The 25,554-nt window shown below is 67.6% G+C and overlaps 1 protein-coding gene across 3 annotated transcripts in view; it reads right to left on the reverse strand.

Annotated features, from left to right (window-relative positions):
• HDAC4 (histone deacetylase 4) overlaps window positions 1-25,345 on the reverse strand; it is a 105,790-nt gene extending 80,445 nt beyond the window's left edge. For 2 of the 3 annotated variants that reach the window (XM_037524289.2, XM_037524291.2), the window contains exon 1: window positions 25,240-25,306. In XM_037524289.2, the coding sequence (XP_037380186.1) occupies window positions 25,240-25,261 (22 nt within the window). In that variant the 5' untranslated portion in view covers window positions 25,262-25,306. Of the gene's footprint in view, window positions 1-25,239 lie in introns of all 3 variants that reach the window. The other variant, XM_037524288.2, reaches the window with a different exon arrangement.
• Between the last annotated feature and the right edge of the window lie 209 nt (window positions 25,346-25,554).

A 25,554-nucleotide genomic window follows, 5' to 3' on the forward strand; every position in this document is an offset into this window, starting at 1 on the left:
CCACACACACACCACACCCCACACACACCACACCACACCACACACACACCCCACACACACCACACCACACACACACCCCACACACACCACACCACACACACACCACACCACACCACACACACCCCACACCACACACACACCACACCCCACACACACCACACCACACACACACCACACCCCACACACACCACACCACACACACACCACACCACACACACAGAGCCAGCACCACGCCTGTCACAGCGTCGGTGGTCACTGGTGGGCCAGCGGGTGTGGCGTGTTCCTCGCGCAGCCGCGTCTCCCACGCTGAAGGGGTCTCTGGCCGTGACAAGAGCGAGTGCACCAGCCGCCAGGACACCGAGCGGGCGCAGAGGGGCCTGGTGGGGCAGTCAAGCCGCCAGGCCAGGCGGGGTTCAGGCGCCACGTGCGTGGCTGAGTGGCGGGCGCAGGGCTGCACCCTGCACCCCATGGCAGAGCAGCCTCCGGGCCGGGGCGGGCACCGCCGAACAGCCAGAGGACAACCTGCAATTAGCGGGACAATTATCTCTAATTCAGCTTCATGACTACAGCACTGGCAGGTGGGGGGAGGCCTGGAGGCGCCTCCTGGGGGCTTTCCACCCTGCACGCCCCGCCTGCATGTCTGAGGCTGTGACAAGGTCCACGGCATATTCTAGAAACAGGTCCGGAGCCGGCAGCGCCATGCTGCACTCGGCCTCGGGCAGGGCCTTTCCAAACTCAGTCACCACCAGCCACTCACTCTTCTAATCAAGAGGACGTGCACGCCGCCCGCCCCCCACCTGCCGAAACAAAAGGGACGCCCAGGCCTGCAGGACGAGGACGGGGCCAGCCAGCTCCCAGCTCCCCGGACAGCTGGACGGGCGCGGCTCTTCCCCAGGGGCTTGTCCCGCTAGGTGGACGGCACACAGCTCAGCTGAGAGCTGCCCGAGGGCCAGGCCCCGGCGGGCTCCCCCATGGGAGCGCAAGCTTCTTCTCAGTTTCCGGGACAGACCCGCATGGAGGGGCGCAGCGGCTCGCGCCCACGCTGCAGGGCTGGGGGCGGCACATGCTCCGGCGTCGCCCCGAAGAAGGCCGGCGGGACCTTGGCGGACACCAGGACGGCTGCGACCCTGCGCTGAGTAAGGCCCGCACACCCAGCCCCGTCCCCTCTGGCCTCTGTTCTCTCGGGACCCCTAAGCAGAGCCGACACCCCAGACAGGCCTAAGGAGCCCGGGACAGGCCACGCCACAGGGTCACGGCTGAGAGCGGGTGCAGCCCCCCCACGGGGGCACAGGCGACCCTGCCCACGGACCCCTGAGCTCCTGCACTGTGCCTGCGCCAGCCACGGCTAGAGGGAGCTGGGGTGCGCTCGCGCAGCCGGCCAGGGAGGCGGGGGGCCTCTCCTCCCACAGTGCGGGCCGGGCGCCAGCCTGCACCTCGTGCTGGGCTGCACGTCGCCAGGAGAGTCCGCGTGTGGGCGGCGCGGCCTCCGGGGGTACGCAGCAAGGATTCAATGAAAAGAAACAAAATGCTCAGCCCCTTGGTCACGCGAGCGACATGCGGGTGACCCACGCTCTGGAGGCCGCCGCCGTCCACCCCCGGAGCCTCTCCTGGGAAGCCAGCAGTGCCTGGGCCTTGGCGCCCTGGCAGAGGACGGGCTTCCAGCAGGGGGGATGCCCTGGGGCTGCACACCCAGCAGGGCGCCCACGCCCTCCGCGGGCACCCCTTTCCCAGGACCGTGAGCGGCCCCAGGGAGGGGAGAAGTGCGGGAGCAGGTGCGGGCAGGAGGGGCTTCCGACTCACCTACGACGGGCGCGCGGAGTCCCAGAGGACTTCAGGGCCGGCCACAGGCCTACCCCCGCGCCCCCGGCGGAGGGAACGGATCTGTCCCCCGGGCCCCAGAGGCAGCACCAGCCCTCCCCAGCCCACCCCGGGCGGTAGCCAGGCCAGGGGCCCTGCGGGCGCCTGCTCCATCATGGAGACGGGAGAGGCCCACGGAGCCCCGGGGTCTGCTGGGCCGGCTGTCGCCACGTGGGAAGGACACTGCTGCTTCTTGGAGAAGAGAACCGGCCGGGACGCGCACGTCACCCGCGGCCTGTCCTGGCCGGTCTCTCAGCCACGGCCGTCGGCCACTCCCAGGAGGCAATGGGACGGGTTGGTCCTTTTGCGGCCTTCCCCAAACATCCTGGGGGCGGCTCAGGGCTGCGGCTGCGGGTGTGTGGGGTGGTGCGGGTAAGACCCACAAGGTGCTGGCAGGGCACTCCCGGCAGGGGACTGGGAGGCCCTGGGGGGGGAGGCGTGTCGGGCCCCACGGGTGCCTGACTTACAGGCAGAGGGTCAGTGTGTGACCCCAGGGGCGAGACTGGGGGTGAGACAGGCGAGGGTGCAGGACTGGGGGATGGGGAGGGGGCACACACTTTGTTCCCCCAAAGCCCCCCTAGCGGGTCTGGCTGAGGAAACCAGCGCGTTGCAGCCCCATGGTTTGCTGATCGAGAAAGGATTCGCGTTGGCCCGAGGCTGCCCAGCTATCTGCAGAAGCAGCTCGTGTGAGAGAGCACCCGCCCCCCATCCCCCAGAGCGGGGCCTCCAGGCCCCAGGTGGCAGCCCCGGGTCCCGCACGCCAGCCTCAGGCCCCGCCAGGCGTCTGGCCCACCTCAGCGGCCCTGCCCTCGGGAAGCTGCATCACACAATGCGGGTCCCGCAGGGGCCCAGCGCCCACGGGTGCCGCCCGCAGCTTGCACAGAGGCTCCTCGGCGCGGCCCCTGGGGCCTGGGCCCTCGTGGCCTGCCGGGTGCACAGACATGCAAGACGGACGCGGTGAGGCCACAGCTCCCGCTGCCCAGGCTCAGAGAGGCAGGCTCGCCGCCGGCCGGCCTGCGGGCATCTCGGCGCCCGGTCTCGGGCGCCACGACGGGGTGACAACACCTCAATGTCAACCGCGAAGCAAACTGTTCCTCTGTGTGAAAACGTCTTGGTTCTTCAGAGATTCTGGCTTGAGGCCAGGCCCCTGCTGCCCCGGCCAGAGCCGAGGCCGGAGCCGGCCCTGTGCTGTCGCTCCTCAGGGCTGAAATCCCGAGCGACCGCTCCCCTCTGCTGAGCAGGGTGGGGACGCGACCACATGGCGTGAAGATGTGACCGGGCTGAGCCAGGCCTGGAGGTGACCTGTGGCCTAGGAGCCCCGGGGCCTGTCCCCAGACCTCAGCATCCTCCTCCGGCCGAGGCCCTGGCAGGCGTGGCCCGTGCTCAGTGCCCGGCCGAGGCCCAGCGCGGACAGCACCCCCACCCCGAGCAGGCCCAGGACTGCGGGCCCAGCCGTGGGCACCTGGCGCTGCTGTGCTCTCACCCGGCCTTTGTGCCCAGCGCCCACTCCCGCACCACCACACGTGGGCCTGAGGCGAAGCCTGGCCTCAAGGGTCGACACTGGTGCTGCTGCGGGCACCGCTCACACCTCTGCCCAGACAGCCTGCCCCAGCGCACCAGGCTGGGGGTCAGGAGTTCCTTCTCTGGGGGCCAGGGCTCCTGGAGTGTCCCCTCCCAGCACCAGGCACTGGCGGCCAGCGGCCCTGCTCTACCGGGGCCCAGCAAAGGGCAACAGATTTTTTTCACTTACAGTTTCTGCGCCAACGACTACCAGAGAGAACGCCAGAGTGAGGTCCAGATCTGCACACAGAGTAAACCAGGGCTCCCGGCTCGGCACAGTGCAGCAGGGCGGCCTTTGGCACTGTCTTCCGGGCCTCGAAGCGTGGACCTCGCACTTAGGGACGCTCAGACACACTCACCATCACACTCTCGCAGGCGCCCCCCCTCGAGCATGCTCCTCTAACATCCACCGCCCCAGGGCACTAGAACTGGGGCCGCTGAGGCACGGATGAGCCGGCCGCGGATTCCCCACGGCCGAAACCCGGGGAGCCAGACCCCGACCCGGCCACCAGGGACACGGACCTCCCGCGGGGAGTGTCCCCGCGGAGGAGCAGCCGGCGTTGTCACCACGGGCTGGGGCGTACGCCTGCTCCTCTCTCGCGGTCAAGCGGGCCGTGCCGACAACACCCGGGGCAGGCTCCTCCATCCCGCAGACGCTCTCCGCCAGCCGCCGACACCTGGGCAACGCCCACGTCCACGCACTGCAGCCTCCCGGACCACAGGACCACGGCCCCAGGTGTGCCGCCGCCCCACGCGCTGCTGCCCCAGCAGGGTGAGTCGGTGGCAGAACTAAGGCAGGACCCGCCCCCGAGGCCCCGGGCAAAAGCCAGGCGAACCCAGTCTCCTTTCCTACCCACCTCCTGGCAAAGAACCTCCTGGAGGGTGCTTGTGCAAGACATGGGGCACTTGGGGTACATGGGGAAACTGAGCCCCCTGCCCCCCAGCCCAGGAAGCGCTGCATCCCACGTGACAGGGGAGCAGCAGAGTCTGTGAGTAGGGAAGGGCACTGTGGGCCCTCGAGTGTGCCCGCGGCAGAGGCCCAGAGGGCGCTCCCCCACAGGCCACGCCGCGCCGCTCCCTCCCCGCCCAGCCCTGACCGGACCAAGAGAAGGAGGGGAGCCCCCCTGAGGCACCTAGGGACCCCTAGGGACACTGGCACTATTTCTGGAAACTGCAGAAGGGATATATTCAGCAACAGAGGACAGTGGCTGAGGCCTGGACAGGACTGTGGCCTTGCAGAGATGCCCGGGGGCACAGCTGGGCGGGCCCCGCAGGCTGCGCCAGAGGCTCCCAGTGGGGGAGGTGGGAGAGGCGCACGCGGCTGCTGCTTCCTGGCTCCCCCTGTGGGCCTCCAGGAGGCGCTGTCTGCGCTCAGACCCCTTCCCGCAGCCCCGCAGCTGCTGGCTGACAAGCCTTCCCTGAGCCCCGTGGGGGCTGTGGTGGACGCGACAGGCCCAACCACGGCCAGAGCCCTGCTCACAGCATCAGGGCCTGCCCTGGGCCGCTCTCACTGCACCAAGGACGCCGCCCCTCGCCCAGCCTGACGAGCCGGGAGGGGACGGACACAGGCCCGCGGGTTGGCCAGGGCTGGACCCCAGAGCAGTCCCCTGGCAATGCCCCTACTGGCCTCAGTTTCCTCGTCTGTGAAGTGGGGTTCATTTATAATCAGCATTACAGGTGAGTTTCGGGGATTACGTAAGCGCATGCGTGGACACGCTCAGCACAGGCCTGGTCCTGGAAGTGCCACGGACAGGCACGTCATGGTCACCCCACCGAGGAGCAGCCAGTGAGGCCACCGCCCTCCAGGCTGGGCAGCCACAGCCCCTGGGCCACAGGCTGCCCCGGGACACTGCCGCTGCAGCCCAGCTGCTCCCTGAGAACCCCCCATGGGGCTTCCAGGCAGCCTGGGGGGCCACGGCCACATCTGTGGCACGGTCTCCAGGGGCCTCCGCCTGCTCGGTCTGCAGCTGCCCGGGATCAGCCACTTCCTGTCCCGGATCCGAGGCGCAGTCCACGAGGAGCATGAGTACAGCCTGAGGTCCAGGCAGCCGGGCACAGGAGCGGGCAGCTGCGTCCCTGCGCTGAGTGCCTCTGCCTCAGGTGCCCCAGGCCTGTGCCCCCAGAACGCGTTCTGCCCACCCCCATCCCGCGCCACCCGGCCCACGACCAGCCCACGCGGGTCCCGCCCCTCACCCAAGCCCTCCCCGGGCCCAGGCAGCCAGAGAAGTCAGCACCACGCACAGGTCACCGTGGGGAGTAAAAGGCCGGGGGATCCCACGGCCAGGTCCCACAGCCAGGCACCAGACCCCGGCTTACCAGCACTTACTAAGGGCACAGGCACCCTCCCGGCTTTCCAGAACAGGGGTTCACGGCACCGCACCAGCACATGCCGTCCAGCTGAGGCACGGAGCGGTCCCAGAAGCCCCTTTGGCGCCGGTCTGCCCAGCCCCCCGCAGCGCCAGAGGGGCCGTCCTGCCCTCCTGGGGCTCACCACCAAGAGCCCTGTGCTCTGCCACGACATCTGGTTCCAATCTCACCCCGGCTTGCCACGTTACAGAACAGGCAGATGACACGCGTGGCAACAGGACTCGGGGCGCGCTGGACGTCCCAAGGCCAGAGGTGGTGGGGCCGCGCCCGTGGGCCAGCAGGCAGACGTCTGCCAGGAGCAGCACGCCTGGCCCTGCCCAGCTACAGCACCAGCCGCATTTCACTCTCTCCCTCTGCATCAGGTGGGAGACGCACGTGCGTTACCTGGGCCTGGGCTTGGCGCTCCGCACCGTGAAGACGGCCAGGCCCGCAGGAGCTCCCAGACGCTGGGCCCTGCCAGGCGCTCAGAGCCGGGGACTGACCCCCAAGGAGGGCCAGGGGCCTCCTCCCTGGTGCTTCACGTGGATACGGCCGCCCTGGGCCTGCCCATCCCCAGGCCAGTGCCCACAGCCAGGGCCTTGCACACAGCTGCAGCTGGACGGCTCGGGTGGGGCGGGGAGAGCCTGGGAACAGACACAGCCACTGGTCTGCCTGCCCACACCCTCTCCGGAGCGGGGGCTGTGTCCCTACAGCGACAGTCCCCACAGCCCCCGGCTCCCGAGAGCCCTGGGCGGGTGCACTGGCCGCAGTAATGCCCCTCGCCTGGGCAGTAGGCCGGGCAGGCTGCTGGGACTTGACAGAGGTGGCATCAGTGGTGCTCGCCGCCGGCCACACTTTAATCCAGGAGCCAGGAGGGCAGGGCTCTGTGGGCCACACCGTGGTCAGGTCTGCAGCCGTCCCCAGATGCCTGTTCCTGCCGCGGGAGGGCTCGGCTCAGCACGGCCAGGCTGGTGCTCTCGTGCTTCCTGGCAGCCGTGCTGGTTCCATTCACAGGGAAGGAAACAATGCTCCTTGGGGTGCCGGGCCCACAGCTCTCTGTGCCCAGCACCCTCCTGGCCATGGGGCCACAGGCTCCCTGCTCTGGGACTGTGGAGCCCGCAGCCTGGGCAGCGCCGGGCACAGGCCATGCCCAGCAGGACGGGGAGCTGGGGGAGCTGGCCGCATCCACTCAGACACCCGGCACCGCCTGGAAAGCTGCAGGGCATGCTGCCCGCGTGTGGCCGGCAGGGAGGACACGAGGAAGGGCAGCAGCCGTGAGCACAGGTCTGTGCCCACAGGGTGGCTCTGTGAGCAGCTTGCAGGTGGAGCTGGGGGTGGGGGTGCACGACCGAGAGGACGGCACCTCCAACACCTCAGGGCCTGCACCGGGAGACGATGCCCGCCAGGCTGCCTGAGCCACAGGCGGCTTCTCCCCGGGGGACGCGGGGGCACCTGGCTGGGTGCGTCCCCTGTGCCCAGCCGGGCTCCTGAGAATAAGCTCCGAAAGCGCGACTTCACAAGTCCCCCTCAAAGACGCTGCACCCACAGGCACGGACAGACGGCGAGGGCTGTTTGGCAAGTCCTACTGGAAGCCACCAGAGCCATGCAGCAGTGCGTGAGCAGAAACCCTCAGTTCAGACGAAGGGCAGCTCAGCCACACCTGGAAGTGCCCAGCGTGGCCACATACTCACAGCTGGCCCGCTGTGCTGACCAGGGAGTGGCGGCAGGGCCCTGGCGGGGCTGGGCCCCAGAGGCGTGGGGCCGGCGAGCACTCCCTTGGCCCCGGGCCCACGACCAGGACACTCTCATGGAGGCTCCTCTGCCCAGAGCGCCCACGGCCAGCCCCGCCGCCCGTGCCTCCGCCCACCAAGGACCCCTGCATGGACTCGCAGCCCAGAGCGTCCACACAGCGGGGTCGGGGTGAGAGTCACAGCACACAGCAGAGCGGGACCGGACCCCAACTGTGGGGACCCGCCAACCAGAGTGCGTGGCGCGCTGCGGAGGCAGGGCTGCACAGGGGCCGGGGGCCGAGGGCAGAGGCCGGCCGGCACGCGGCGGAGGAGGAGACACGCACTCGGGGAATAGCAAAGCGCTGGCGGAGCGGGGCGGGGGGCGGCAGGCGCTGGCAGGGGCGCCACCGCCGCCACCGGCACAGGGAAGACCAGCCCCCGGGGCGCGGGGCAGTCGGGGAGCCCCTGGACAGGACACTTGGATCCAAGGTGACACACAAGCGTGACTGCGGGGGACAGGGAGGGACGCCAGGATTGCGCCCGAGGCCAGGGCAGCGAGGGGCAGCGAGGGGCAGTAAAGCACGTCGGCCCCAGCAGACTCTGGGACTCGACAGAGGTGGCATCAGTGGTGGCATCGGAGGAGTCTGAGGCACGGAGCCCCAGGCGTCACAAAACCACCGACAAGCTGGGGAGCCGCTCACGGCCGTCTCCGAGACAGAAGCTAACAAAGGCCTCCGCGAGGTCACGGGGACAACGGCCAAATGCTGGCAGGAAGCAGGCCAAAGGCACGAGGACAGCAGAGCCCGGCCGCGCTGACTGGCACCTCTCATCCCCGAGGCCGACCAGAGCGACGTCCGCCGTCCTGGCCGGAGGCTTCTGGGAAGGAGCTGCCCCGGGCCCTGGCTGTCAGGACGCAGGGGGTGGACAGCCGGAGCGGAAGAGCCCGCGGGAGAAGGCGAGAGAAGTTCGTCCTTTCACCCGCTGGGGCGGGGCGGCCTGGGGCAGAAGGGCCGGGCACCGCGTGGTGCAGCCTCCCACGGGAGGGGCCAGATCCATGGTTCACACGCGTGCAAAGTGAACAGCGTGGGAGGGAGAGCCTCACGGGCCAGGATGCCGCGGCCCAGTGGGCGGGAGAAGGGCCTCCGATGGACAGTCCGCCCGAAACGGACCCTGAACCCCAGTGTGCAGGGTCCTCCTCAGGGAGGCGCGGCCGGCATGGCTGCCGGCGTCCCGGGGCTGGCGCCGTGGAGCTGCCGGGCAGGGTGCCAGAGCGCAGGCTCGAGGAAGGCAGGCCGTGTCGGGCTGGGGCGGGTGCGATGTGGCTGGCCCGGGCGGTGAGCGCGCCTCCTGCTCACCCAGCTGATGGGTCTGGAAGGAACCAGGCACCTGCCTGCTCTCCGGATTCCAGTCCCCAGACATGGAAGCGGGGCTCCTTGGCGAGACGGCGCACCCCGCGGCTGGGCAGGGGGTGCAGGGGCCCGTCCATCTCACTGCCAGAGAGAGGCCGGGGGGATCGGGAAGGAAGGGGCCTGCGGAGGAGCCGGCAGGAGGGGCCCCCAAAGGCCAGGCCTGGAGGCGTGAGGGGTCAGTGAAGCCAGGAGCCCAGCCCAGACGCACATGAGGAGCCACAGGCGCGAGCATTCTCCTGGGAATGCTGAGCACACGGCGCGGCGGCCGCGGCCTGCACAGAAGCAGGCGGCCCGAGCCCTGAGGCTCACGGCGGTGCTTGGGCCCCGACTGACCCAGAGCAGTATCCAGTGCGAAGGGAGGTGGCCAGCCTGGCAGCACCACCCTCGCCAGAACCAGACACGACACGCTGGTCACCCCAGGGCTCTGGCCAGCAAGGAACCCCAGAATCTAATCAGGAGCACCAGCAAACCCCAATGGGGGCCGTTTCACAAAGCAGCCCTGACTCCCCTGAAATGGTAACACCAAGATGACAAGGCTGTCCCCGGGAGCCTCGGGACACGGGTCCACTGACCAAGCAGGCCCCGGGTTCCGGCTGGGCCCTGAGCAGAATGAGGACGGCTGGCCAGACGGGACAGGGCGGTGACCACCCCGGCCCAGGGGTGACGTGCTGGGGCCGAGCAGAGCCGATCCGCGCATCTGGGCGAAGCCACTGACCCGCTGTCCCAGGCGACACCGGGGACCGGCGGGGCAGGCGACGGTCGCCGTGACTGACTGTGCAACGGCCCGAGACAACACGCGGTGTAAGCAAGTGCAGTGATTCTCGGCACCGCTCCTGCCTCTTTCCTGTAAGTCTAAAATGATAAAAAGTTAAAAGGAAAACAGAAAATTAGGGATAAAGTTTCCCCCGAATTTCTGAGACCCCGGTTGAGGGAGTCCAAAAACACCAGGATAAACGCAGGTGAGAGGCAGCGCGTGCAGGAAGCGCACGAAGAGTAAACTCACAGCCCGCGGGGCGTGGGGGCAGGGGGCAGCCTATTCGAGGGCCAGACAAAGGTCCACCTGGCGCTGACGGCCACCGCCCGCAAAGGACAGAAGGACGCCAGCCAGGGAGAGAAAACAAAAGTAGGATGGCTGGCGCAGCGCGTCTGCAGAAAACACCTGAAGAGCCCGAGTAAGAGCTCGCCAGCGACGGAGCGGAGGCCGGAGCGCGCCTCGGGAGGCCCTGGGGAGGGCAGGGCAGGCCGCTGGGCACCAGCCATAAGCAAACACGCAGGTCAGCCCCGGGACGCGACAGAATCGCAGGGAGGAGAGGCGGGGCGCCCCCAGGGACACGAGCCTGGGGAAAGAGTGTGCGATCCCGGGAGCAGGAGTCCTGAGCCAGGTCCTCTCCGAGGAGCCTCGAGCCACGGCGGCGGCCCCACCCCTGGCCCAGGAAGGGAGCGTGCCCCTGGCGCGCGCAGACACCACCCGCACGCGGTCCTGGCATCCGCGTCCCTCGCGACCCTCTGGTTCACAACAGGCACGGCCCAGTTAGAAAACGACCCAAGAACTTGAGCAGACACCTCCGGAGGAGACTCAGGGAGAGGCCCCGGGGGCCATCTGGCAGTGCACGAAGACCACGCCTGCCACTGCGCGGCGCGGGAGGAAACCACGGGGTGGGGCGCCGGGACCCTCTCGGGCAGGAAGGAAAGCCACTGTGGAAACAGCCGTGCAGGTTTTCAAAGCGACCACCCCATGCCCGGTGTCTGCTCGCCCAGGGCCCAAGCACGCGCGGCGCAGGCTGGGGGACAGGGGCGTCGTGCGCGACAGGGCCAGTTTCTGCTTGGGACAATGGAACGCTCCTGGACCTGGGGTGACGGAGGCCGCACAGCAGGGGACGCCCTCCTGCCGCTGTGCACAGAGGGTGGACGGGGCTGTGCTGGCCGTGCTCTGCCTCAGCGGGAGGTCTGGAGGCAGCAGCATCCACTGTGGCGGCGGACACAGGCCCGGGTCTGAGAGCGGAGGGCACCGCATGCAACGGTGTGCGGCGGCCATCAGGGCCTCACAAGCAAAGGGCGAAGCTGAAGCTGGCTGAGCGGCCTCTGTGGGCTTCCAGCCACGCCAGCCGCTGCTGCCCTCTGCGCTGCCCAGGCCAGCCCCTGCGCACTGCCGAGCCTCTCCCAGGCGCCGGCAGGCAGGCAGACACAGCCGCAGGTGGTGTCCACAGAGGCGTGGCCAGACCACGGCCGCCCTGGATGTAGGCACAGAGAGCGGCCGGGCCACATCCCTCAGCAGCGGGGGCTGGTGCCTGCGGCCTACAACTGCAGGGACGCTGTGAAGCCAGTGTTGGGTCAACGAACTGCTGCTAAAGTGAAGGTCTCAGACCTGCCAGGACAGCGCCCGGGGGAAGCCAGGGGCCGCATGTCCCCCCCAGCGTCCCCACGCAGAGGAGCGTCCTTGGAGGGGGCACGCCTTCCCCTCCCCGGCAGGCGGCCCTGCCCCCGCAGGGGGAGACCAGCAGCCGGGCACCGCCGGCCCCTGGGAGCCGAGCTGGGGCAGGACTCTGTGCCCTGCCCCTGGGAAGAGGCAGCCTGTCCCCATTTCACACCCAGCGAGCTGCACACCCTCGGGGCCATTGGCATCACGGACCCCCCAGAGCCACGGCCGCCTCCCAGCCCCGCATGCACAGGCATGGGCACGCACAAGGGCGGCTCCCGCAGCCAGCGGCCGCTTCAGCCCTGAGGCCACCTGGGGCTCTGTGGGGACCGCCCCTGGATCACAGGTGGGATTCAGAGCAGGGGATGGACGACCCCCTGCACGCGCATGACCTACAACGGCCCGGAAACTGGGCAGCCCGCAGGCCCACTGGCCAGTCCAAGGGCCAAACCCACCCAGCGCCCAGCTCTGCATCCCCCAGCGCCCTCCCCCGCCCCTGCTGGCCCCTCCCCGCCTGCTCCCCAGCACCTATAGGCTGTGGCCTCCCTTCTCCTGCTGGGTCACCCCAGGCCCCCTCAGGACCCCTCCCTGTGCCCGTGGTGGCCATCGCCTCCCCTGGCCACGAGGAGCGCGAGCTCCTGGAGACAACCCGCCGCACGCCCACCTGGGCAGGCCCCGAGGAAGAGCCTGGCCCCGTCCTGCCTTTCCGGGGCCGGGCAGCAGGGACACGGGGCTCTCACCGGCGGGGGCCGGGCTTGCTAGCCAGTGGCTGAGGAGGACGAGGAGCCCCGGCCCTTCCGAGGGCGGGCAGCACCTCCGAGGGAGAGGGTCAGGCCAGGCTGCACCGGGGGCCTGCACTGACCTCGCCTACGGGGCTTGAGAGGGCCTGGGGAGCCCCACATGCTGCACACACGCCTTGGGCCCAGCCAGGTTTTCCTGGCCAGACGTGACCTCCCAAGCAGGGCGCGGCCTCGGTAAAGGTCAGGCGGCCCCCGGGACGGAGGCACGGGCCGCGGTTCAGGCATGCGGCCAGGAGGCTAACGTTTCAGTAAACAGATCACAGCTGTGCCCGCACCCTCCCCACAACAGCGGCGCCCGCGCTGGCCCCGAGGAGGCCCTGGACAGAGCAGCACCGGGCCCGCCCGAGGCAGCTGCCGGCCCGCGGCTCCGGGCGGCCGAGCTGGCGGCGTTAGGCGCTCTGGGCTGGACGCGGTGTTTATGTCTCATGCAGACGCCCGGCTCCGTGACGACGCACTGACGTGAGCGCTCTGGGCGCCGCAGGCCAGGAATCCATCCAGGGAGGAGGAATTCTTTTTAAGAAACCACTTGGCGGCGGCGGTGGCTGCCCGGCCTGCAAGGCTGCGTGTAAGCTGAGCTCCTTCCTCCGGCAGCCCGGCCAGCACACAGCCCCGGCCCAGCCCGGCCCAGCCCCCGCCGAGACCTCGCAGGGCCTGAAGCTGAGGGGCCAGGCGGGCCGCCGCACCGCACAGACCTGCAGGCGCCCCTCTGGGGACGCGCCACGGTCTCGTGACTCCCAGCCTGTTAGGCCCTTCTCCCTCGTCACCAAATGAGCAAAAAGTCACAGTCCCGAAGTTTGATCCTGGCCTTTGTCTCGCTGCAGGGGGTTCTGGCAGGAGCCGCCGAGCCCAGGCTGGAGGGGAGAGAGGCTGCAGTCCCCTCTCCTGCGCCCCCGCCCCTGTCCTCTCCATGCTGCCCACGCGGGGGCGGCGGGGCCAGTGGCCTCTGCTGAGACGGGCGCCCAAGCTCTCCTGAAACGGTGGAGCCTCAGGACACGAGTGTTTGAGCCCAGGAGGGCAGAGCCTGCGAGGGCGGCTACACGGAGCCCTGCCAGAGGCTCCGGGCCCGGCCTGGGCTGCCGACGGCTCCAGATTCCTGTGAGGGTGGTAGCAGCTGCCATCCTGGGCCCGCCAGGCGCTGGGCTGCCTGCCCGCCTCTCTGGACCCTTGCCGAGCCCTCAAGGTGAAGCCTCACAAGTCCTATTTTCCAGAGAAGGAAGCCGAGCCCCAAGGGCCCACTCCACGGGGTGGGGGAGGGGCTGAGCCCACCATCACCTTCACAGCACACGCGGAACAGAGAGGCAGGGTCAGTGCCCACCTGGCCACGGCACCCAGCCAGCACCCCGCTCCGGCCTATACCCCCGACCCCGTCACCACCTGTCACTGCCCCCTCCTCCCCATGGGAGAGGCGGCTGTGAGGGCTGAGCCTCTGCTGGCTGGGAGGCGGCTGACAGCAGAAAAGCCTCGAAGGTAGCTGGAGTCCAGGTGGATGGCGCTGCCCTGTCTGCCGGGCAGGGCCGGTGGGAGGGGGCTGCCGGAACACAGCACGGGAACACAGGAACTGCCGCCCGGCTCCAGGGCCGTGTGGGCCAGCACAGAGCACGGGGCCACCCCTGGACCAGAGCTGAGCGCTGACCTTCACACCGTGGCTGTCACCGCCGAGGGAACAGCACAACAGCGGCCTCCTCGCAACCCCGCGAGGGCCTCTCGTCATGGGGCCCCGGGACAACCGCGCTCCCAAGCAGTCCCTGAATGTGTGTTTCTCTTTTAGTGATTTAAATGAGCAACTACATGGAGTAAAGCATTTCTAAACCGGCCCCCAGAGACGGTCCCTGCAGGCCAGCACGAGGGCGGAGCTGAGGCAGGACAGGCTGGGAGAAGATGCGGGGCCCCCGCCACGGGGAGCTCCCCGCCCGGCCTGGGGAGCTGACAGCCAGAGCCGGGGCTTGGGTGTCGCCACCCACACAGCCTTCACCGGCAGACAGTGAAGCCCCTGGGGGCGAGAGCCTCGCCCTCCGTGGCGGGAAAGCAGCTCCCGCCCAAGCCCATGAGTTACATACGGAAACGATTCTTCATCGCGTGGGGCCAGGGGACCCCTCGGTAAACGCTGGGCGGGGGGCGGGGGGGCTGGAAGGGGCTCGCACACAGAGCTGGGGGCTCACAAGAGAACCTCCATAAAACACTCGGCGCCACTGCCGCTGACGCGAGTCCACCGGAGCGCAGGTGCTGCCACGGTGTTAGGGGGAGAAGGCTGTCCTAAAGCTGATCCCACACAGGCTTCGTGGACGCCACCCCCACCCCAGGCCAAAGCCAAAGACACTGGGAACGCCACATCCCATCCCCACCCAAGGGAAGGTGGCTGGGACCTGAGGGTGGGGTTCAGCAGCCAGGTGGGTACAGAAGGCAGACTCGTGGGCTTTGGGGCTCTCTCCATTTTTTGGCTCCCCGCCAGCTCGCAGCGTCCGGCCAGCTCGGAGAGGGCCTTTGGGTTTCCAGGTCGGCGGCTCGGGTAGGACGCATGAAAGACTTTATTTCCCTAGTTTCTCCCTGAGGTGTACATTTTCCTTCTTTCCTTTCCTCTTGTAAATAAACCTTTTATGAACCCTTTGGCGTGTGTCTGCAGTGGAGTATTCATAAGTCCCTTTAAAGCGCGCGGGTGAGGACCCACAGCCAGGAACCCGTTTAATATCGGGGTTGCTCTATAACAACGGCATCTGCGCGAGGCGTGAGCAGCCCCGGTGTCTTGGCCATAGACGTGGGTTCAGAGCGGCCCAGGTGGGGGTGAACACGCCGGCGGCTTCCCGCGGAGCCCAGGGAGCCGGCACCGGGGCAGGCCGAGGAGCGGGCCGGCCTCACGGGAACTGAGATGAGACAGTTCACGAGAAGGGAGCAGGAGCCGCCCCGCCAGAGAGCGTGAGAGTCTAAATTTGCATGCGCTTAAAATAGCGTGAAAACACACAAAAGCAAAAGCTGGCAGAACTGAAGGCAAAATAATCCCAGTCCTCGATTACGGCAGAGGAATGTGGGTGCCGTCCTCTGCCACGAAGGGAAAAGCGGTCACGGACGGCAGCGGGCGGCAGGAGCCCCACGCGGGTGGTCAGCACAGGCACTGCGGCCAGGCCGGCGGCCGGCGCTGCCCCGCCACCCACAAGCGACCGCGCAGCCGGCGGGGACGCAAAACTCAAACAACGTCCAAAATCGAACGTGGTTCAAAGGCCACGCCGGAATTAAAATAACACAAGCAGAAACTAAGAAATCCACAAATGACGGGAACAAAATACATTTCCAGAGAACCATGGGTCAAAGGAAAACATAAAAAGGAAATTAGGGTCATTCCAAGCCGAGTGACAATGAAAATTGACCTTAAACAGCGCGCGTGATGCAGCGGGAGGCACAGACGGGGACGCCAGTCGTGCGGGTGCTGCCAAGGGGGGTCTGGGAGGCTCAGCGGGGAGACACCGACCTCATTTGGCTTTGAAAAAACAAAACAAAACAGCAAAGTAACTCCAAAGAACACAAGGAAAGAGAGCAGAAATGGATTTGTTTTGAAGTTCAACGGAGAACATCCAGAAAAACCAAGCCTGCTTCTTTAAAACCACGCACACGCCGCGGGCAGCGACCGCAGGGACCGCAGAGAAAGCGCCACGCGCGCTCGCGGCCTAGGAGGGGCGCCGCCCACGCGTCACGCGGGGCCCAGCGCGCCGGAGCGGCTTGGACCCGCACATTCGTGAATGCCCAGGGGCTGGGAAAAAATTGGAGGAAACGAAGCACGTGAACACCGAGGCAAGGAAAACCAAGCCCAAAGAGCCCGCCTCGGCCCGCGGGGGCGTCACGGATCTCACACGGACACGCAGCGGACGCTCCGCAGAGACTCGTCCAGGCACGGGGAGAGCAACTGCCCGCAACACGGACGCCCCAGAAGGGCCCAGAGGGCCGGCGGACCGGGCCCGACGGTGGGAGGCGGCTGAGGCGCGCCCGCTTCGAGAGGACGGCGCAAAAAACAACCAGCTGAAGCAACATGGCGCCGACGGCGGCAGCCCGCAGGCCGAGCAGCAAACGGCGCCGGGCAGGCCCGGCTGCCCACCCCGCGCGGGACAAGGCCCAGCACCAGCAAGAGCGCCTGGCGGCGCCAGAACCGTGGCTGGGTTTATGAAGAGACGGAGGCTTCAATGACCCCAGAGCCAGTCCGGAGAAGGCGGCGCGCTCGCCAGAGGGGAAACCAGGAAACCACGACGGGGTAGCCGAGGACCAATGGACTCGCTGGATCCAGTGAACGCGCCATCTTTTTGTACAGAGGGAAAGATCTGACGTCTGCGGCCTCGTATGGTCCACGCCCACTCAGGCGGCAAGGGCACGCCAAGAACAGTGGCAGTGGCTGCCCGGCCCCCCCAACCGCCCGCCCTCCTGCCCACCCGCCCAGCCCACCAGCCTGCCCAGCCCGCCCAGCCCTCCCGCACGGCCGGGCCGCGAGTGGCGCACCAAACCCGCGGCAGGTCTCTCGCGTGGCATGCGCGCTGGAGAAACGCGCCTGAGACTCACGCAAGACCTGGACGCCACCACCTCGGCCCAGCCGCTGGCCGAAGACCCCGGACGTGCGAGGACAGGGCGCCCGGCAGAGAGGACGTGGCGCTCCTGCGCAGATGGAGCGGAGGTGCTGCAGAGGACCACGAGCACACACGCCGGGGGGCGGTGCAGGGACGGAGCAGAGGTGGGCGTCAGGCGGAAAAGCCAGGCTGAAGGGCCAGGTGTGGGCAGGACCAGTCTCCCATAAACGCTGCTGGGCCACCTGGCCATCCAAGCCCACAAGTGACCATCGCGCTCACCTCTGCCATGTTTAGCAAGAATCAGGCCCGCGCGGACCACAGCTGCAAGCGGAGGGCAAGTCAGGGAAGCTTCTAGGCAGAGACACCAGCCCCGTGGCCTTCGGGCAGGCACAGGTCAGTGAAAGGGGCCAGAGGGGGCTGCACTGCCGTGAGGAGCAGCTGCTCACGGGGAGTGTGAAGAAGGCGCGGGGCGACGACAGGCGCAGGCAGCACGGCCGGGGGCTCTGCCTGGCAGTAGGAGGCGCGCCCAGCGGGGGCAGGGCCGCGTCCAGCATGCAGAGGGGGCACCACACCCTTCCTGGGCAGAGAAATGCCAGCTGACGCGCGGGGCCCAGTGGACGGGGCAGGAGGGCTCTGGCAGCAGCAGGCCCCCGGTGCCCTCAACCCTCGTGCCTCACCAAGGGCAGTGGGGCAGCCCCAGGACTAGACAGCAGAGCCCAGCCAGGTGCCCCGGGGCCCCAGGGAGTGGACACAGCCATGGCGCGCTGACTGACGTACAGGCGCGGGGTGAAGAGGGCAGAGCAGAGTGGGCAAGTGGCGGGGCTACATTTACACGAAGTTCAAAGAGAGGCAACACGAGTCCCAGGGGTCGGGGAGGCAGGCAGCACCCTTGGGTGGGGAGGGGAGGGTACCTCCAGGGCTCTGAGGCTGGTGGAGGCCATTGCCGGAGCAGTGAGCAGCCTGTGGCGGGAGGCCCCGCGCCAGGTCTGTGTGCCTGCGGAGCCGGGCCACTGCGCTGCAGTTCAACGGTCACCTAAGAACAGAGGAGGGGGGTGCAAAGGAGTGGGGCACGGAGGAGGCGGGCGCCGACCAAGCAGGGCATAGAGGCGGCCAAGGCCCCCAGGCATGCCCTGGCTGCAGGGACAAGACGGCAGGAAGACAAAGGTCGAGGGCTACATCCCGGAGGGACAGGCTGGCAGGGAGGACTGGCCAGGCTGGGGACTGTGGTGGATCAAGAGGACAAGCGGTGCCATCTCTGTGGGCTGGGGGAGGGAGGGGCACCCCTCAGATCTCCAGTGCCAGGGTTAGACTTGGAGACAAAGAGCCAGAGCTCTTTGGGGAGCTGCCTCTGGTGCCCAGATCCCAGGGTGCTCTCTGCGCAAGCAGAACAGCATCCCCGGAGCCATGGCACCCTCGGGGACACGGACGGCACCCCAGATGTGGTGAGCGCCACCCACAGACTAGATGCCCACAGGAGAGCAGGGTACCCAGAAAGAGAGGTGAAATTTCAGCTGCAGGTCCCCACCACGAGCTGAATCAACATCTACATCCCCCAGGCCTGCCGCTGGGGGACCCCCCCTAGGGTGCCTCCCTTGCCACCAAGCTGAGGGGGAGTGGAGAAAGGAGGCGCACTCTCTGCCCCATGCCAGTAACCGTGCCCCAGCCCCACCCTGTCCTCAGAGCCCCCGAGTTCCACGTGATGCACAGGGCCAACCCCAACTGCTGGGAGCCTCAGCAACCAGCAGGCACTCAGGAAGCAGCAAGCTTGACTTCCAGCTCAAGGTATAGTCATATTTGTTTTTAAATAAAAACTAGAGGTGGGCCGCTTGCCGCGGCACTATTGCACGGGGCAGCCCAGGAGAGGAGACTTGCGAGGACAACCCCATTTGTGACCCAGAGGCGTGACCCCTGGTGGCGCAGCGGTTGAGCGCTGGGCTGCGAAGCTGCCCGCAGCCTCTGCAGCGCCAGTTCCATCCCTGGCCACGGGCGAGAGTCCCACCTGGCACGCAGACCTCTCCTGCCGCCCGCTGCCCCCCTCAGCAGTGTACTTCGTCAGTCTGCCTGTTCTGCTCCCCGCTCTGGCTCTGGTGAATTCTCTCATCCTCCCGCGCTTCTGACTGTCCCCAGTGCTTGTATAAATAAATATTTAAAAAAAAAATGAATGAATAAAAACTAGAGGGCCTCCCTGGGATGCAAGGGCTTAAGACGCAACCTATGAAGCTGTCTATAGCCTCTGCAGCACAAGTTCGATCCCCGGCCAGGGAGCTGCCCACAGGGCGCAGCAGACCTCTCTCTCCTGTCTCGCCCGCTGCTCCCCTCAGCAGTGTCTTCAGTCATCTGCCTGTTCTGCTCCCCACTCTGTCTCTGGTGAATCCTCTCACCCCCCCCCCCACACCTCCGGCCTACACCCCAACTCTTGTATGCACTAATAAATATTTTTTTAAAAAAGTAAATAAAAACTAGAACTTGATGTTCAAGCTCAGGTGTCAGGATGTAAAGTATGAGAAACCGGTTCCTGCCTTCTGTGCCGCAACACCCTAAACCCGCTGCCCATCGCGCCCCGTGCATGGACGGCCAGAGGTGGGCCAAGTGCCCTGTCCTCGAGCAGGCGTGCTCAGCCCCGGGACTCCGCAGCAGCCAGGGCGGCATGGGGCTCCAGAGCGGGTCAGCCGCTAGTGGTAGGGCTGGGGCCTGCATCCCAGGGACTCCACATGCGGCCAGGGCGTCGTCTGAGGAGGCGACGGCAGTGGCATCCTGACCAGGGAAGACCCCACCCAGGAGCAAGCAGGGCCAGGCGGGCAGCCAGCGCGGCCGCTGCACATGAGCCCGGCAAGCAGGCTGGCGTCTGTGAGTGAGCGGGGCGGGGGACGCTGAGACCCCATCCAGGGCCCGGACACCCGCTCACCAGCAGCGCAGGGAGGGACGGCGCTCAGGGTCCGCTCAGGCGCCAGGTGGGAGCCAGCCCTGAGCAGACACCCAAGCGCCAGGAGCAGAACCGGGACCCGCATCCCACAGGGCGGCGCCAACGCCCCGGCTGCAGGCACAAGAGAGACCCGCCGGCCCGAGGCCAGTCTCCAGAGGACTGAGGACCGCGGCTGGCGAAACCGCCCGCATGTGACAGGAACGGACCGAGGACTGGGACGGCCTCTGTCGCCCTTCGGAGGGAGGCCCTCTGGCGGAGCCCCTCAGCAGCAGACCCCGCACAACCCGCTCCTGCCTGGCCTGGAGCCCACGGGACGCGGCCCCCGCGGCAAGCCCTCAGGGGAGCTCATGGGGCAGCCCAGGAGAGGGGACGTGCGAGGAAAACCCCACTCGTGACCCAGGGGCGCGTCGGGACCGAAGCCAACGTCACAGTCGCTGCCGGACACGCGCTCCAACGCCATGCAAGCCGAGGCCGTCGGGTTCACACCGCCTTTCCGCGGCCCAGTGGCGGCAGCGCAAGCACAGGGTGGGGCCGTCTGCACACCCCGTGCACTTCGGCGGGAATGTTCCCAGCCCCGGGCAGGGCCACAGCGGGCAGGGGACAAGGCCCGAGGCGGCAGGGGTCTGAGTCCCTCAAGGCCACCCTGACGCGGGAGCCTGTCCCACAGAGGCGCGAGCGCAGGGGCTGCTGGGGGCCAGCGCTGAGCCCGCGGCCAGTGGCGCTGTGCTGCCTCCTCTCGCTCTGCGGGACGAGGGGACAGGAGGCCGCAAGGAAGAAGCCGATCCGGGTCTTTCTACACCGGCCCCTGGGAGGCCACGGCCCGTCCGGGAGACTGGCAGGCGAGGGGCTGACCAGACGCGGTTCTGCCTGTGCAATGGTGCTCGACCCCGTCCCAGGGACAGCATCGCCGTCCTCCTCCTAAACACGCCTGCTCTTTCCCGTGTTCCCGTGAAGTGTGCAAATAAAAGGCTCTTGAGTGGAACTAAAGTAAAAACCCTCAACCTCTCCCACCAGCCAGGCAGGCCAAGCGTCCACTCGGCTCCGGACCCTGCCCGGGACTGGCGAGCAGCTCGGCTGAGGACCAGACACACTCGGGCTCGTCCAAGCGCACAGGTGCTGCAGGGCCACGCGCCCCAGACGGGGGATGGGGGACATGGGGCCAGGACGCGTTCCAGGCCACAGGGTGGTTTGGAACCGAGAGGGGACAAGAGCACGTGGTCCTGAGCCAGGGGCGTCCCCCCTGCTCCAGCCTGAGGCCCAGTCCTGCCTCTACTGCACCCCCGCAGGTGAGCGCCAGCCTGCTGCCCCCCCCCCAGCTGACTCCTCCAACCCCCCCTCCCTCTGGGGCCCATGACCCCCTGCCGTCGCTCCCACCACCTGAACCACACTGGACCAAGGGGGCGCGCCTGGGAGTCCCATGCGGGGGCTGGAGCAGTGCCTGCTGGTGCCCAGAAAGGGGGCTTTGGCCATGTCCACTCCAGGCTGGGCTCTGATCAGCTGCCTGACCTGAGGACAAGGCCTCGGCGGCGGCCAACCCGCTGCCCTCACCTCTAAGACAGAAGCGTAGCTTCCCGCTTCCCACTCCCTCGGAGGGTCACCTGCACGAAGTAGTAACCCGCAGCTGGGTTCAGAGCAGCTGCTGTGCCTCTGGCCTCCTGAGGGCCGGGCAGGAAGAAGCCAGCGCCAGCGGGCAGGGTCTGCACGCTCGCCCACCGGGCTCCAGCGCTCCGCTGCACCCGCCGCGCCCTGCTCCAGCCCCTCCCTCAAAGGCCATGGGTGACTGTGCCCTCTCTGGACCCCACTCACTCCCCAATCTCAGAGCCATTAATCATCCAGCATTCAGCATCTCAGCACTCAGAAATTTGCATTTCTACAATGGCGGCTTTGAAAAACACAACCTAAATGTAAATGCTCCACAAACTGTAAAATTCTTCAGAGAATCCCCAAAACAAACCATCAACGCCCCATTGACAGTTTCCAGAGCTCTTCACATGAGGCGTCCTGATTTCTAAAAGACAAAACACAATTTGAGGATTTTTTTTTTAAGTAGGTTGAAAAGAAGTTGTATGTCTCTGTGATTTTCCAGAACAAACCCTGACTGATTAAGATCCTGGATAACAAGGGCCTGGGGAAGACAGGCCGGTGCCGGGCGAGAGGCTGGGCAGGTGCAGAAGCGGGAGGCCTCGCCCTGGGATATAGGGTTCAGCATACACAGAGCAGCCCCAGGGCCTCCGTCCTCCAGTCCTGGGTGCCCCCCCCACCCCCGCCTGTGGTCTGCAGGTGGTCCACTCCCTGCTTCAGGGACCAGCCTGCCCCAGGCCTCTCTCAGGCCCGAAGAAAGGTCACAGGATGCTCATGTCCAATGTCATGGCCGCCCCGTCTCCGGCGGGCGTGGACACGGGCCTGTCTCCTGGCCATAGCTTGGGCTCCGGAGGCTGTCGGCCGCCATCTCTCCTGGAAAGCCGGGCCTGGGCCTCAGTCAAGGCCACTCTTGGCTCCCAGCATTCCAGGCGCCTCTTGCGGCTCAGGGCCCACAAGCCACCCGCACAGCTGCTCTGAAGAGACGGCTTCTCCGTGCTGCAGCGGGGCCTCCCCCCACCTCCTCCACTAAAACCCTGCCACATTCCTAGAACTGCCGGTCCCTGCAGAGCACAGCTCTACAGGCACAGGGCGCGCCTCCCTGAGGCCGCCCCATGGCGGGCAGGCCCGGGCAGCCTGAGCGGAGGGAACCAGGCCACGAGCTGAGGAAGGAGACGGAGGGCCGGAGCCCGGCCCAGGCCCTGGAGCGCCCCTGACCAGGGCACACTGGGAGCTAAGCAGGAGCAGCGCCCCGCTGCCAGGTGCTGGCGGAGACTCCTCAGCCCCTTTCTGCAGACGGGCAGCTCAGGCGAACAGGCCACTGAGAAGCCAGAACTACACACCGGTCCTAAAACACGAGTCCCCTCAGATCATCACTGTGTCTACACACACCACACACACCTGCGCTGAGATGTGGGCACACGGGACACATGAGAGGTCGATGCCACGCCCGCCCCGCCGGTCTTCTGCCAAGGGCATGGCTCCTCTGACCACAGGCAGGTCCCGGGAACCATCCTGGGGCGCTGGTGGGGGTGCTCGGGGCTTTCGCGAGGCAAAAATGCCCCAGCAGGACGGCCAACAGCCCTGAGGGGCGGGGCGTCAAAACCCTGCTGAGGAACGCCAAGTGGCCAGCGTCCTTGAGGCACAGCACCCACAGGCAGACGCATGCACGGGCACAGGCCCCGCTGGGCCTGACCCTCCGGCTTGGCCAGGAGGCGCCCACCCAGCAGAGGCCGTGTCCTCCCGCAGCCTCCTGACCTGTCTCGGCCCAGCCCCGGGGAAGGCGGAGGCAACGGGACTCCTTCAGAAGCTTCTTTCGTTTTTCGTACTATCAAGGGAGAGTTCTCTCCGGCTAAATGAATCCAGGCCTTCCTCGGGCCGCTCGCGTCGTTGGAAGCAGTCATCGGAGCAATAAAACCCCGACAGTTAGCAGCTTTTACGTCAGAGGGCCTGGGCCTGGCTCCGGCAAAGTCCAGAAAGAACAGCCATAAAGCCAGGAGGCACACCACGCCCAACACCAGGGGGTACAGCTGAGCGGCGGGGGGGCCCCCCAAAGAGGCATTTAGTGGGGGGGCTAGGGCTCCAGGGTGAGGGGCCCCAGTGCAGCCACACTGGGGCTGCCGAGAAGGGACTGGCCTCCCGGGGAAGAAGGTGGCCCGGCCGGCAGCCCCCTTCGCAGTGCAGGCCTCTGTCCTCCCAGACCCAGCCCTGACAGACACGCCGCGGGTCAGGAGGGCGGGGGCAGGGCACCCTGACAAGAAACTTGGAGGAATTCCTAGAAAACTCACTTCTGATGGGGCCCAGCAGATCGGACAATCGGTGGGGGAGGGGGCTGTCCCATCACCCCGAGGAGGGGGCGCAATCCACAGGCAGCCCGAGCCACAGCCAAGGCCCCAAGAAGGCGGCGTGGGTCCTGCGGGCCTTACGCTGCTCCAGGCAGGGGCAGGCACTATTTGGAGGCCCCTGCTACGGCTCAGGGAGGCTGCTCTGGGAGGCAGGGTGACCCCTGAGACCTGAGCACCGGAGAGAAAAGGGGACGCCCAGCCAGCTCCAGGCCCCAAGCACAGCCGCACGGCCGACGCCCACACAGAGGGCGCAGGAGCCGCTCAGCCAGCTTGGCCACGGTCACAGCCTCCTGGCGCGCACACACACCTGGCGGAGGCAGCGCAGGAGAAGAGGCAAACCCAGCCGCTCTGAGCCGGCCCTCAAGGGGTGAACCGCAGGGCCCCGGGCACGGCGAGGGAGGTCAGTCAGCCAGAGGGCCCGGCCCGGACGTCTGGGGGACGGAACGCACTTCAGGGCAGAGAAAAGCCGGAGAGACCGTCCCATTCTGCTGAGACCTGGGTCAGCGCGAGCCACAGCCGCTAACGCCCAGGGGGCACGACACACACGGCCTAACTGCAGACCCGGAGGCGAGCAGGCGAGGCGAGGGGTGGGACGGAGGAAGCGGGAGCATGTGCCGGCACTCCCGGGGCAGGCGAGCGTGCACGCCCAGAGGCCCACGCGCCATGTCCAGAGGCCGAGTCTCTCACGCGACAGAAACAGCAAGCGGCACGCAGGAAGCCCGAGGAGCGCCTGCCAGCACCAGAGCCGCGGCCTCACAGTGGCCACCAGCCCCCGGGAGGGCCCAGACAGGAGCCTCACGTGTCCCCTGCACACGCCACTCACCAGGGTCCCACCTCCCAGGACTGCCCCACGGAACACTCACAGACGCGGGCACAGGGCGGGCGGCCAGCAAATGACCGCTCTGTGGGATGCTGCAGAGAGCCCGTCCACGCGTGTCAGCAGGCGAGCCCGTCTCGGACACACCCAGAGAGGCTCATGACACGTGAAAATGGGAGAAAACAGGCAGGCAGATCCCACGTACGCCACTATGCCAGACGCAAGGTTTCCACAGACGCCCCTGACCTCAGCCCCGGGACGCAGGACCCCCGGCCCGGCGCCAGGCGAGGGGCCCTGGGTGCAGCTCAGGCCCACACGTGTTCCCATTTGCTGCACAAGAACAGTCAAGTCAACAGGCCCTTCAGGCAGGACCAGAAGCTGCACATGGCCCTGGCTGGGGCCCGAGGCTCTGGGTGAACCCAGAGGGAGAGGCTGGACCCTGAGCTCGGCCTCCACTCCGCCAAGCCTCACAGCCGCCAGGTGCCTGGGGCCGCCACACACCTGTCCTGGCAGGCCACGGCCTCCCCTCGGGGCCAGGCCCTCTGGCAGGACAGGCAGGACATCAGGCTCGTCACAACCACGCTCAGTGACTGCCAGGAGAGCACCCTGAGCGTGTCCACGGCTCAGGCCAAGACCAGACACGTGGCTTCCGGCCTGGCTGGCCGCCGACTAGCTCCCTGGAGCCCATGGGATGAGCTGAGCCCAGTGGCCCCGCCCCAGAGGCCACCCCCACCCACCCTGGCCACGGGCCGGGTACGAAGGCACCTCTCCAGGCCCATGACCCTGGCCCCTCGCTCAGCCCAGCTCCACCCTCCTGGCATCAGAGGAGACGTCGGCCACTCAGGATGGCGAGTGGGTCACAGCCCCAGGCTGGCCCCCAGCCTCCGTGGGCTCCCCCGGCCCCGCCCCCTCCTCACCTGGGCGGCTTGGGGAGCTCATTGCTAGCAGCGTCCACGCCTCGAAGAGACTCAAAATGGCTCAAAATTTCCACATAAACGAAAGCTCCAGAGACTCCAAAGTCCCCGATGCACGAGGCAGCCACGGCCACAGGCAGGCGCCGGCCAGGTCCGCGCAGGCCCAGCGCAGCGGCTTCACCGGGCTCCGGGGTGGGGGCCTGCGGGGCAGAGAGAGAGACCGGTTAAGGGCAGCGCTGGGGCTCTGACCGCCAGAGGGGCCCACGGAGACCCCGCGAGCAGGACGGGCGGGGACGCGGGGCAGGTGCCCTGCGCGGG

This window comes from Talpa occidentalis, unplaced genomic scaffold, assembly GCF_014898055.3.
Source record: "Talpa occidentalis isolate TD23 unplaced genomic scaffold, MPIMG_talOcc4v2.1 talOcc4.3, whole genome shotgun sequence".
NCBI lineage: Eukaryota > Metazoa > Chordata > Mammalia > Eulipotyphla > Talpidae > Talpa > Talpa occidentalis.